Source organism: Symphalangus syndactylus, chromosome 14 (assembly GCF_028878055.3).
Source record: "Symphalangus syndactylus isolate Jambi chromosome 14, NHGRI_mSymSyn1-v2.1_pri, whole genome shotgun sequence".
Lineage (NCBI taxonomy): Eukaryota > Metazoa > Chordata > Mammalia > Primates > Hylobatidae > Symphalangus > Symphalangus syndactylus.
In genome coordinates, this window is record NC_072436.2 from 10,335,348 (window position 1) to 10,349,233 (window position 13,886).

The 13,886-nt window shown below is 44.3% G+C and overlaps 1 protein-coding gene across 4 annotated transcripts in view; it reads left to right on the plus strand.

Moving 5' to 3' along the window:
• ACOX1 (acyl-CoA oxidase 1) overlaps positions 1-13,886 on the plus strand; it is a 38,131-nt gene that overhangs the window by 14,842 nt on the left and 9,403 nt on the right. For 2 of the 4 annotated variants that reach the window (XM_055242139.2, XM_063617146.1), the window contains exons 3-9: positions 4,274-4,434; positions 6,962-7,069; positions 8,569-8,688; positions 8,835-8,950; positions 10,923-11,092; positions 12,949-13,111; positions 13,561-13,751. In XM_055242139.2, coding sequence (XP_055098114.1) covers positions 4,274-4,434; positions 6,962-7,069; positions 8,569-8,688; positions 8,835-8,950; positions 10,923-11,092; positions 12,949-13,111; positions 13,561-13,751 — 1,029 coding nt within the window. The remainder of the gene's footprint in view (positions 1-4,273; positions 4,435-6,961; positions 7,070-8,568; positions 8,689-8,834; positions 8,951-10,922; positions 11,093-12,948; positions 13,112-13,560; positions 13,752-13,886) is intronic. The other 2 variants (XM_055242140.2, XM_063617145.1) reach the window with 2 other exon arrangements.

Here is a 13,886-nt window from a genome sequence, read left to right on the forward strand (position 1 = left end):
AATAATCCTTGTCTTAGTTGGAAGAAATATTTTTTTCCTGAAAACATTCTTTAGTGTCAGAACCATTTGTGATTATAGTGATTTTATCCCTGCCCTACTGAGCTCATTTGTTGTAACCCTTAGCGTGCATCTTCGCTCTGTGGTTCACTCAGATATAAATCTTCCAGAGTCTGATGGGTGCTTGATAGTGGCCTTTCCTTCACCAGGAATTGCTCTGATTTCTAGTGAAGTAAAACAACCTTCCATGAAAGCATGAAAAGTGTCTGGTCCCAGGTTTGAGTCCTAACTCAGAGTTTTCGCCTTCCGGGTTCTAAGTGTACATTGATTTTTCGTCCTAGACCGTACTCAAAAGGCTGGGGACAGTTGACATTTCTGTTTGAGTGAAAGGCACTCTCATCCCGTGAATGTGTTTTTCTTGGGATTTCCGCTATTAATTTTTTTTTTGGTTTTTTTTTTTGAGATGGAGTCTTGCTCTGTCCCCCAGGCTAGAATGCAGTGGTGCGATCTTGGCTCACGGCAACCTCCGCCTCCCAGGTTCAAGCAGTTCTCCTGCCTCACCCTCCTGAGTAGCTGGGATAACCAGCGCCTGCCACCATGCCCAGCTAATTTTTGTATTTTTAGTAGAGATGGGGTTTCACCATGTTGCCCAGGCTCGTCTTGAACTCCTGACCTCAGGTGATCTGCCCACCTTGGCCCCCCAAAGTACTGGGATTATAGGCGTGAGCCACCATGCCTGGCCTTTTTTTTTTTTTTTAATTTTGAAATGATTGTAGAGTCATAGGAAGATACAAAAATAGTACCAAGAAACCCTGTGAACCCATGACCGACTCTCTACCAGTGGTGACACCTTGTGGAATTTCTATTTTCGAGGCTTCCAAGGACAGCCCTGGCTTTTTCAGCATGTCTTTTTAGCATCTTCATTACAGTCACAGTCTTTTTTTTTTTTTTTTTTTTTAGATAGAGTCTTGCTCTATCGCCAGGCTGGAGTTCAGTGGCGCGATCTCCGTTCACTGCAGCCTCCGCCTCCCGGGTTCAAGGATTCTTCTGCCTCAGCCTCCCGAATAGCTGGGATTACAGGCTGGCGCCGCCACACCCGGCTAATTTTTGTATTTTTAGTAGAGAGGGGTTTCACCTTGTTGGCCAGGATGGTCTCAATCTCCTGATCTTATGATCCGCCCACCTTGGCCTCCCAAAGTGCTGGGATTACAGGCGTGAGCCACCGCGCCCCACCTGCAGTCACAGTCTTTAGTCCATGCTATGCTTGTGCAATAATTTCCCCAGCTAGGAGACAGGACTAGGTGACAAGGTTCTTTTTTTAAAAAAATAGGTTTAGGGGGTACAAGTGCCATTTCCTTACATGTATATATTATGTAATGGTGAAGTCTGGGATTTTGCAGTACCCATTGCCCAAATAGTGAACATAGTACCCAGTAGGTAACTTTTCAGGCCTCATACCCCTCCCATCCTCCCACATTCTGGAGCCTCCAGTGTCTGTTTTGTTCGTTGTTGTTTTTTGTTTTTTGAGACAGAGTTTCTATCGCCCAGGCTGGAGTGCAGTGGTGCCATCGTGGCTCACTGCAACCTTTGCCTCCTGAGTTCAAGTGATTCTCCTGCCTCAGCCTCCCAAGTAGCTGGGATTACAGGTGCCCACCACCACGCCCAGCTAATTATTGTATTTTTAGTAGAGATGGGGTTTCACCCTGTTGACCAGGCTGGTCTTGAACTCCAGCCTCAGGTGATCCCCCTGCCTCGGCCTCCCAAAGTGCTGGGATTACATTCGTGAGCCACCGCGTCTGGCCCCTGTGTCTGTTACTCCGTTCTACATGTCCATGTTTACCCCTTGCTCAGCTCCCATGGTGACAAGATTCTTGTCCTTGTTTTGCCATTATCTTTTTTCCCTGAACAAGGCATTTAATCCATCTCAGCCTTAATTTCTCCTCTGTAAAATGAGGGATTCAGTCACACATACTTTGATTTTTCTTTTTCTAAAGTGTGATTGCTTAGCTGAAAGCCCAGCCACTAAATTGGAAGGAGTCATTGATTAGCCCTTGTCTGAGCAGTGTGCCCTGGTTCTTTTCCTCGCTACCTTGCAAGCAACAAACAAAAATTTAAAAACTGAAACGTCATTTATGCTCATTTCAAAGACACATAGAATGATAAGAGCAATATGGAGTTGACGGATTTGGAGCTGGCAATTAAACAGAGTACCAGTAATGTGGAAAAATGCAAAGGCATATAGAACGACTTCCTATCCTTAGCAAAAATTCACAAAGAATCCTGTCCCCTGCACGTTTTAAGTGGAAAAGAATGACCCCAGAAAGTGGATTTAAAACTAATAAAACTAAGATGTTTATTATCATTAGTGATAATTTCTGTATAATTGTCATGGAGAGCTTATGCATGAATCTGTAACTTGTCATTATTATGGTCTTCACTAGAAATTGCATGTCTTTTTTAATTTCTGAAATCAACTATTGGGATGAAGAGCACTGTCAGTTTTTGTATTAAATTGTTTCAGTAGAGCATGGCCGAATATTTGACATGATGAATCTGAATGAAATAATCAGAGCTGTGTGAGGAATGTGTTTCTACGCTGGATGTTTTGTGAACAAAACAGAAAAAAAATCCCAGCCTAGAAGCATTATTGAAGTTGCATCAAGGAAAAACTATAATCTGGGGGTCATATTGTCACTCTGAGAGAACTACTATGTTCTGTCTCGCTTTCTCATCAGAGGAAATCCTTGTACCAGCACCACTCAAATTCTCTGTTCTCCAACTCCTGGCCTCAAGCAATTCTTCTCAAGCGATTCTGCCTCAGCATCCCAAGTAGCTGGGATTACAGGCACATGCCACCACACCCAGCAAATTCTCTATTCTATACAACTTTTTTTTTTTTTTTTTTTAAGACAGTCTCCCTCTGTTGCCCAGGCTGGAGTGCAGTGGTGTGATCTCGGCTCACTGCAACCACTGCCTCCCAAATTCAAGCATTTCTCCTGCCTCAGCCTCCCAAGTAGCTTGGATTACAGGCATGTGCCACCATGCCTGGCTGATTTTGTATTTTTAGTAGAGATGGGGTCTCACCATGTTGGTCAGGCTGGTCTCAAACTCCTAACCTCAGATGATCTGCCCACCTCAGCCTTTCAAAGTGCTGGGATTACAGGCATGAGCCACAGTGCCCGGCCTTTTTTTTTTTGTATTTTTAGTAGAAACGGGATTTCGCTATGTTGGCCAGGCTGGTCGCAAACTCCTGACCTCAAGTGATCCACCTGCCTCAGCCTCCCAAAGTGCTGGGATTACAGGTGTGAGCCACCACTCCTGGCCATATACAACTTTTCAAATTCTCTCTCTCTCTCTTTTTTTTTGAGATGGAGTCTCACTCTGTTGCCCAGGCTAGAATGCAGTGGTGTGATCTTAGCTCACTGCAACCTCTGCCTCCTGGGTTGTAGCAATTCTCCTGCCTCAGCCTCCCAAGTAGCTGGGATTACAGGTGTGCGCCACCACGGCTGGCTAATTTTTGTATTTTTAGTAGAGACAGGGTTCACCATGTTGGCCAGGCTTGTCTTGAACTCCTGACCTCAGGTGATCCACCCACCTCGGCCTCCCAGAATGCTGGGATTATAGGTGTGAACCACTGCGCCTGGCCAATTCTCTCTTATTTATTTTTTTGAGACAGACTGTCACTCTGTCACCCAGGCCGGAATGCAGTGGGTGTGATCTTGGCTCACTGCAACCTCTGCCTCCTAGGTTCAAGCGATTTGCCTGCCTCAACTTCCCAAATAGCTGGGACTACTGGCTGGCGCCACCATGCTTGGCTGATTTTTGTATTTTTAGTAGAGTCGGGGTTTTGCCATGTTGGCCAGGCTGGTCTTGAACTCCTGACTTAAGGTGATCTGACCGCCTTGGCCTCCCAAAGTGCTGAGATTGTAGGCGTGAGCCACTGCACTGGCCTCTCAAATTTTCTTTATTTCCTTTGATTTAATTCCTGGGCTAGGATCTTCTGCCTTGCATGTGTGGTTTTGTACTGCATTGGCTTTGGAATCAGTAACCAATCCCTGTCCTCATTCATACTCCTTGCTGACTCAGGAAAAATGGAAATTAACTGGAGTTATAAAGTAATACAGAAAGGGACAGTGCTCCCATCTATGATTAAGTGTACGCAACCAATTCATACTTAAGATTTTTTTGTCTCCTTCCCTTGCTCTGATTAAATTGCTGATTCTCTCACACCTGATGACTCTTCTCTCAAATGCCCATCCTTGATATTTCCTCGAAGTTTTGTGCACCGAGGGCGGCCTGAACCTCTGGATCTTCACTTGGGCATGTTCCTGCCCACCTTGCTTCACCAGGCAACTGCGGAGCAGCAGGAGCGCTTCTTCATGCCCGCCTGGAACTTGGAGATCATTGGCACTTATGCCCAGACAGAGATGGGTCATGGTATGGAGTATTCAGTCTACCTTCTGGGTTGGGCGGGCCCCTGTGAGCTTACCATGTATGGAGTGCCCACCATGTGCCATCGACGGTGTGTCGATGTTCTGTGGTCTGTTTAAATGAGCTCTTTTTGCAGAGTCCAGGTTTTGGTATAAACACTGCTTTGGTGAGTGGGAATTAAAGGCTATGATAGTGATAAAATGATCGTCCTTTTTATGCCATAGTTCCTCTTCAGAGGGTCAAGAATTGCAAATCAGGCCTTATTTACCAAGTGTGGTTTTTCAATGTTACTGAGGTTGTATAGAGTCTGTGTGCATATACAACCCGAAGCTGTTTTTTTCGTCGTTACTATCTGATTACCTTTACTACTGTTACCTTAATGGATACAAATTCCAGAAGAAATACAAATAATAGTTTGTGTACTCTTGGATTTGCTTGACAGAAATGAGTAGCTTATAACTGAAGTGTGTGACATTTTGGAGTTATTTGTACTTTGAGTCAATCAGTAGTTCTACAAGTGACTTGGCTGGAGGATAAAAAAACCAAGATAAGCCGAACGTGCAGGCATTTGGTTTCAGACTCTGTATCTCCACCTTTCATTGATCTTTCCACCCCCTACCTGCTTTCTTCATGCACCTGGGTGGGCTGGAGGGGGCCACTGTTCCTCTTTGGATCTGCTCTGAATTGGGTCCGTGTTTGCCATTCATTTGCTTATGACTTCTCTTTTTCTGTTCTGACGTTTCAGAAAAACTGGTCTAGTGTGTATTTGCCACTTGCTCCTTATTTCTATACAGCTGCTGCTTTTTATTTGGTGTTGAATAGTATTTTACAGGATTTTCATGAGACTCCAAGTGGAATACTATTTGTTTCAGTTGTGCTTTTGAAAACATTTTGTCCTTATCTGTTCTGTTTAATGTTACCTGCTTTTCTGTAAAAGCTGCTTCTTTGATGAAAGATGTCTGTGTCTGGTTTGTTGACTCCCACTCGGGAAAGTTGTGGATTGCACATAAGTTGGTTATTCAACTTGGAAGCTTCTGAATGTTTCAAAGTGTGTTTAATGAGGTCTAGCCTTATGAAAGCAGATTGGTAAAAGGATCCCAACATTTGCTTTAGTACAGTATTTTTGTAGAGACTGCCACCTAGAACATTTTTCTATGACTCTTTCCAAATAATTTTGGTATATTTGTGTTAAGATTTAAAACATAAGATCCTGTCTATCCCAGTACACATAAGAAACTGGAAACTCTTCCTTGCCACATTAATGAACCAGCTAGGACTAAGCTAGGCCTGCCATTGGAAATCTCTAGGGTCAACGGAGACCTTATTATTGGACCTTTAGGAATTTTTAAAAGTCACATTCCAGGTCATTTCCCCAATAATGGTTATACTTTTATACTTTTCTTTTTTTTTTTTTCTTGAGACGGAGTCTTGCTCTGTCGCCCAGGCTGGAGTGCAGTGGCACGATCTCAGCTCACTGCAAGCTCCACCTCCCAGGTTCAGGCCACTCTCCTGCCTCAGCCTCCCGCGTAGCTGGGACTACAACACCCACCACCATGCCTGGCTAATTTTTTGTATTTTTAGTAGAGACGGGGTTTCATTGTGTTAGCCAGGATGGTCTCGATCTCCTGACTTTGTGATCCGCCTGCCTCGGCCTCCCAAAGTGCTGGGATTACAGGCATGAGCCACCGTGCCCAGCTTTAATTTTTTTTTTTTTTGTATTTTTAGTAGAGACGGGGTTTCACCACGTTAGCCAGGATGGTCTCGATCTCCTGACCTCGTGATCCCCCCGCCTTGGCCTCCCAAAGTATAGGCTTGAGCCACTGTTCAAGCCTATTGTTCAAGCAATTCTCCTGCCTCAGCCTCCTGAGTGGCTGCGACTACAGGCGCATGCCACAATGCCCGGCTAATTTTTTGTATTTTTAGTAGAGATGGGTTTCACCGTGTTAGCCGGGATGATCTCAATCTCCTGACCTCGTGATCCACCCGCCTCGGCCTCCCAGAGTGCTGGGATTACAGGCGTGAGCCACCACGCACAGCCATACATTTTTAATTTATAAGAATTTTGGATGAAATGTCTTCCTCTCACATGTTATCTCATTCTTCTCATTAGTACAGAATTCGAGAATGTTGAATTGGTGTGGTTAACAATACATATGAGTTGAAACTGGCAACTCAGAGATGGGTTAAAAAGACAGTTAACATCCCTGTTAAATTCATATATTGTGATCTTAAAAATGTGATTCTAAGTTGCCTTTATATTTTCTTTCAGTTGCTGTAAATAAATGTAACAAATCAAATACAGAAATGGAACATGCATGACACTTAGATTTTCAACTTAATAGGAAACCATCAGATAGTGTGGGAAGTTCACTGTCTTGGTTATCAACCAGTTGTAGCTCATCTACAGGTGTTTTTTGTTAGATTTTGTTTTTCTCTGAGATATGAGAGTTTAAAGGATTGTGCAGGAAATTTTTCCTTGTGCCTGTTTTTTTCCCCATCTCTTAACTGAAGTCAATGTAATTTATCTCCTTAGGAACTCACCTTCGAGGCTTGGAAACCACAGCCACATATGACCCTGAAACCCAGGAGTTCATTCTCAACAGTCCTACTGTGACCTCCATTAAATGGTGGCCTGGTGGGCGTAAGTGAATTTTTCAGCATTTATTGGATGTTTTGAAGGTTCGTCATGAGATTTTGCTTAGAATATAGAGCTTCTATGATAATGTCGGCCAGGCTTGGTGGTGAAATCCTAACACTTTGGGAGGCTGAGTTGGGCGGATCATTTGAGGTCAGGAATTCAAGACCAGCCTGGTTAATATGCTGAAACCCCATCTCTACTAAAAATATAAAAATCAGCCGGGTGTGGTGGCGCACACCTGTAGTCCCAGCTACTTGGGAGGCTGAGGCAGGAGAATCACTTGAACCCGGGAAGGTTGCAGTGAGCCAAGATTGCACCACTGCACTCCAGCATGGGCATCGCAGCAAGACTTTGTCTCAAAAACAACCCAACAAACAAATATGTACGTGTGTGGTGTGTGTATATAGACAGAGAGAGGTGTGTGTGTGTGTGTGTATATACACAGAGGGGTGTGTGTGTGTGTGGGGGGTGTGTATATATATATATATATATATATATATATATATATATATATATAGAGAGAGAGAGAGAGAGAGAGAGAGGAAAGCCAGACATATCAGCACATACCTATAGACCTGTAGTCCTGGCTACTCAGGAAGCTGAGGTGGAAGGACCACTTGAGCCCAAGAGTTCAAGCCTGCAGTGAGCTACTATCTGTGATCATGCCACTGCACTCCAGCCTGGGTGACAGAGTGAAACCCTGTCTCAAAAAAAAAAAAAGAAAAAAATTTAAATAGTTTTAACACAAACTTTTTCTTTTTTGAGACGGAGTCTCACTGTGTCACCCAGGTTGGAGTAAAGTGGCATGATCTCTGCTCACTGCAACCTCCACCTCCTGGGTTCAAGCGATTCTCCTGCCTCAGCCTCCTGAGTAGCTGGGACTACAGGAGCATGCCACCACGCCCAGCTAATTTTTGTATTTTTAGTAGAGATGGGATTTCACCATGTTGGCCAGGCCGGTCTCAAACTCCTAACCTCTGATCTGCCCGCCTCAGCCTCCCAAAGTGCTGGAATTACAGGCGTGAGCCACTGTGCCCGGCTGACCTGAAACTTTTATATCTTCTTATTCCATTCTGAGTTATTATCTTGGAATATATATTTCCAGTACAGTTAGTGGTTGAAGGATTTTGTTATTCACATTATATATTTTATTTATTTATAATTTATATGTAAGAAGCCACATATAGCTAGTGATTACTGTTTTGGACAGCACTGCCTTAAGGGATAACAAGGAAGTAGTTTAAATTAATATTCTTATTTTTATCCTAAAATTTTCTGTATGTAAACGAATGAGAAATAAGTAGAAAAGAAAGTAATAACTATTAGCTTAAGGGAATTTCTTTCTGAAAGCTAGGTGTGATACTGTCAGCAGAAAGGCTTTCTGGACACATACTATTGGTTTAGTCTAGTGTTAGATTTAACATATTCTTTCTTCTTTTTTCTACCCTTTAAAAATGTACGAACGTTTGCTCACCTCTCCCTTATTCTCTTTGATATTACAGTTGGAAAGACTTCAAATCATGCAATAGTTCTTGCCCAGCTCATCACTAAGGGGAAATGCTATGGATTACATGCCTTTATCGTACCTATTCGTGAAATCGGGACCCATAAGCCTTTGCCAGGTAAGAACTGTTCATCTGATGTTGAGATGAAAATGAAACTGAGCACTTTCTTCTGCAAAAGGTAGAATGCCCAACTGAAGAGGCGGAGCGAAAGCCAGAAATTCCAGAGCATAAACATCTCGTGACTGTCCTTTCATCTGTGGTAGGAATTACCGTTGGTGACATCGGCCCCAAATTTGGTTATGATGAGATAGACAATGGCTACCTCAAAATGGACAACTATCGTATTCCCAGAGAAAACATGCTGATGAAGTATGCCCAGGTATGTTTTGATAGAAAATAGAAGCAGAGGCATCAAACAGTGGGGTTGCGGTGGCTGTTGCTCACAGTAGGGTTAGAATGGTCTGTTCTTTTAGAAGGTAATAACAGCCGGGCACACTGGCATATTCCTGTTATGCCAGCACTTTGGGAGGCTGAGTGCGGGGATGACTTAAGCCCAGGAGCTCAAGACCAGCCTGGGCAACATAGTGAGAACCCATCTCTACAAAAAGTAAAAAAATCCAGCTGGGCATGGTGGCACACGTGTAGTCCCAGGTACTTGGGAGACTGGGGTGGGAGGATCACTTGAGCCTGGGAGGCCGAGGCTGCAGTCAGCTGTGATTACACCACTGTACTCCAGCCTGGATGACAGTGAGACCTTGTCTCAAAAAAAAAAAAAAAAAAAAAAAAGCTGGGCGCAGTGGCTCACACCTGTAATTCCAGCACTTTGGGAGGCTGAGGCGGGAAGATCATGAGGTCAAGAGATGGAGACCATCCTGGCCAACATGGTGAAACCCCGTCTCTACTAAAAATACAAAAAAATTAGCCAGGAGTGGTGGTACGCACCTGTAGTCCCAGCTACTCAGGAGGCTGAGGCAGGAGAATCACTTGAACCCGGGAGGCGGAGGTTGCAGTGAGCAGAGATCGTGCCACTGCACTCCAGCTTGGCAGCAGAGTGAGACTCCGTCTCATAAAAGGAGGGAATAAGGCTAGGCGCGGTGGCTCATGCCTGTAGTCCCAGCGCTTTGGGAGGCCAAGGAGGGCGGATCATAAGGTCAGGAATTCAAGACCAGCCTGACCAATATGGTGAAACCCTGTCTCTACTAAAAATACAAAGATTAGCTGGGTGTGATGGCACACGCCTGTAATCTCAGCTACTCAGGAGGCTGAGGCAGGAGAATCGCTTGAACCCAGGAGGCAGAGGTTGCAGTAAGTTGAGATCACACCACTGCACTCCAGCCTAGGCAACACAGCGAGACTCTGACTCAAAAAAAAAAGGATGTAATAATGCATTTTTCCTTCTGATGCCCCCCCACCTTTTTTTTTTTTTTTTTTTTTTGAGAGAGAGTCTCTGTAACCCATGCTGGAGTTCAGTGGCATGATCTTGGCTCACTGCAACCTCCGCCTCCTGGGTTCAAGCGATTCTTCTGCCTCAGCCTCCCAAGTAGCTGGGATTACAGGCATGCGCCACCACACGCAGCTAATTTTTTTGTATTTTTAGTAGAGGTGGGGTTTCACCCTGTTGGCCAGGCTGGTCTCAAACTCCTGACCTCAGGGGACCCTCTTGCCTCGGCCTCCCAAAGTGCTAGGATTACAGGCGTGAGTCACCGCTCCCAGCATTTTTTTTTTTTTTTTTTTTTTTTTTTTTTTTTTTTTTTTTTTTGAGACAGAGTCTTGCTTTGTCACCCAGACTGGAATGCAGTGGCGCTATCTCAGCTCACTGAAACCTCTGCCTCCCAGGTTCAAGCGATTCTCCTGTCTCAGCCTCCTGAGTAGCTGGGATTACAAGCATGTGCCACCACACCCAGCTAATTTTTGTATTTTTAGTAGAGATGGGATTTTACCATGTTGGTCAGGCTGGTTTCGAATTCCTGACCTCTTGATCTGTCCACCTCGGCCTCCCAAAGTGCTGGGATTACAGGCGTGAGCCATCACGCCCACTCTGATGCTTCTTTTACTGTGACAGTGAAATCAGAAACAGCAGGGTTGAAGGACATATTTTGATTTGCTAAACCAATGATTCTCAAACTTTTGCATGCGTTAGAATCAACTGGAAGGCCAGTTAAAGCCCAGATTGCTAGGCCCTACCCTGGAGCTTCTGATTCAGTTGGTCAGGGTGGGGACTAAGATGCAGTATTTCATGCAAGTTGCCAGGTGATGCTGATGCTGCTATTCCAGGGACCACATTTTGAGAACCACTGAACTGCCTCTTGGGCTTAAAAGAAGAAAGTATCAGTTCCACGTTCTTCTTCCAGGTGAAGCCTGATGGCACGTACGTGAAACCGCTGAGTAACAAGCTGACTTACGGGACTATGGTGTTTGTCAGGTCCTTCCTTGTGGGAGAAGCTGCTCGGGCTCTGTCTAAGGCGTGCACCATTGCCATCCGATACAGCGCTGTGAGGCACCAGTCTGAAATCAAGCCAGGGTAAGGGTAGGGTCCTGGATGGGCTCAGTACCGAAGGCGTAGTTTTTACCCCATTCAGATCCCAGAATTCCCAATGTCAATACAGAAGATGCATTGGCACTGCAAAATTGGCTAGGGTGATAACTGGGCCTGTAATTTCCTATCTAGGCTTCCTTTTCTTAAGAGGAAAGATAGAAATAACCACCCTTGCTATAATCAGTGACTGCCAAAAAAGAAAAAAGAGAATACCCACCTTATTATTTTTAACCTTTTAAGAAAAGTAGTAATAATATCACTTGATCTTTATAAGTGAAATGTTCAACACACTAAAGGCAATTTGAAACTTCTGATTACTACTAGCAACTATAAATTGTGTATGATGAAAGTGACATTAAATTTGTTTCCCTTTTGCATTCATGGCCACAGTTTATTCCTACAACTGCCTTTCACTGATACTCCCTGATACTCTTTTTACTCTTAAGGAATAAAGAAACTGGCCAGGTGTGGTAGCTCACACCTGTAATCCCAGCACTTTGGGAGGCTGAGGCAAGATTACTTGAGCCTAGGAGTTTGAGGCCAACCTGAGCAACATAGAGAGACCCTGTCTCTATTTTCTTTTCTTTTTTTTTTTCTTTTGAGATGGATTCTCACTCTGTTGCCTAGGCCGGAGTGCAGTGGCGTGATCTCGGCTTGCTGCAGTCTCCGCCTCCCTGGATTCAAGTGATTCTCCTTTCTCAGCCTCCCAAGTAGCTGGGATTACAGGCGCATGCCACCATGCCCAGCTAATTTTTGTATTTTTAGTAGAGCCGGGATTTCGCCATGTTGGCCAGGCTGGTCTATTTTCAAAAAAATTAAAAATTAATTAAATTTTAAGGCCAGGCGCAGTGGCTCACGCCTATAATCCCAGCACTTTGGGAGGCCAAAGCGGGTGGATCACTTGAAGTCAGGAGTTCGAGACCAGCCTGGCCAACATGGTGAAACCCCACGTCTACTAAAAATACAAAAATTAGCTGGGTATAGTGGCGGGTGCCTGTAATTCCAGCCACTCGGGAGACTGAGGCAGGAGAATCACTTGAACCCAGGAAGTGAAGGTTGTAGTGAACTGAAATCACAACACTGCACTCCATCCTGGGTGTTAGAGACTTCATCTCAAAAAATAATAATAATTACATTTTTAAAAAGGAATAAAGGAATTGATACAATCAGACCTTTGCTAATTCTTACACTTCAAAATATTTAACACCATCCATTGGGTCTTCTCCAAGATTATGGTCAAAATACAGTGTATTCGGCCATCTGGTGAGCAGAGCTTTTCGGCATTGCCTTCTTATTAGGTTGACTAGTGTTGGTTTTGTATGTTGCTATGAGCTACGGTTTTCTTAGTCATATTGGAAAGATTAGGACAGATACGGACTTTGCAGCCAGAAAATTCTGTCAACCTATGCAGTACAAGGTAATTATAGCATGGTCTTAGGGAGCCAAATAGCCTAGGCACCGTGGCTCATGCCTGTAATCCCAGCACTGTGGGAGGCTGAGGCAGGAGAATCGCTTGAACCCAGGAGGCGGAGCTTGCAGTGAGCCAAGATCACACCACTGCACTAAAGCCTAGGTGACGGAGGGCAACTCCATGGCAAAAAAAAAAAAAAAAAAAGGCTCAATTTAAATCTAAGACCTGCCATGTATGAGCTGTGTGACCTCAGGCAGGTTCTTAACCTCTCAGTTTCCCATTTGTAAAATGGAGATAGTAATAGTAACTACCTCACAGTGCCCTTATGAGGACTAAATAAGTTAAAATACCAAGTGCTTAGATTAGAACCTGGCATATAGAAAGTTCTGTATAAACATTTACTTAACTATTTTTTTTCTGTGTCATGTAGTGAACCAGAACCACAGATTTTGGATTTTCAAACCCAGCAGTATAAACTCTTTCCACTCCTGGCCACTGCCTATGCCTTCCAGTTTGTGGGCGCATACATGAAGGAGACCTATCACCGGATTAACGAAGGCATTGGTCAAGGGGACCTGAGTGAACTGCCTGAGGTACGAGTTTGGTCTCGTTCACTCGTGGGCACCCTTCTGTTTCATGGTTACCTGTGGGATAATGTCCAGAGATAACTAAATGTTGGGATTTCCTGAAAAGAATTATGTATTCTGAGAACTTCTTCTGGTTGAAAGTAGATCAGATATGAAGATCTGTGGGGTTTGTTGTTAAGTATTTTGGTGTTATCAGAAATACTGTACCATGTTGATTATTTGTCAATCAAGGAAATGTAAGTGGTGAATGTTTAGCCAAGTAGAACAGCTTAGATGGGCATGGGTAGTGTTCTGCATTCTTCTGGCCAGTCGGACAGCTTTGCTTCTTCAGTTTGCATGTGTGGCAGCTGTGATTTGACAGTGGCCAAGATGTTAGAGGAGGGGTGTGTTTTCTCATTGGTTCTCGGGCTCTCAGCACCACAAATGTCCTGACAGATTTGTGCTTGTCCTCTCAGCTTCATGCCCTCACCGCCGGACTTAAGGCTTTCACCTCCTGGACTGCAAACACTGGCATCGAAGCATGTCGGATGGCTTGTGGTGGGCATGGCTATTCTCATTGCAGTGGTCTTCCAAATATTTATGTCAATTTCACCCCAAGCTGTACCTTTGAGGGAGAAAACAGTGTCATGATGCTCCAGACGGCTAGGTGAGAGTCAAATCCGCGATTCCTCCTATCTGTTCATAAGAATGTTCTAGTCCTTTTCTCTAGGTTCTTGTTCCCATGGTTTTTCTTCACCGTATATATATATTTGTTCCTGAAAGGTATACTTTTGCCTTCCAT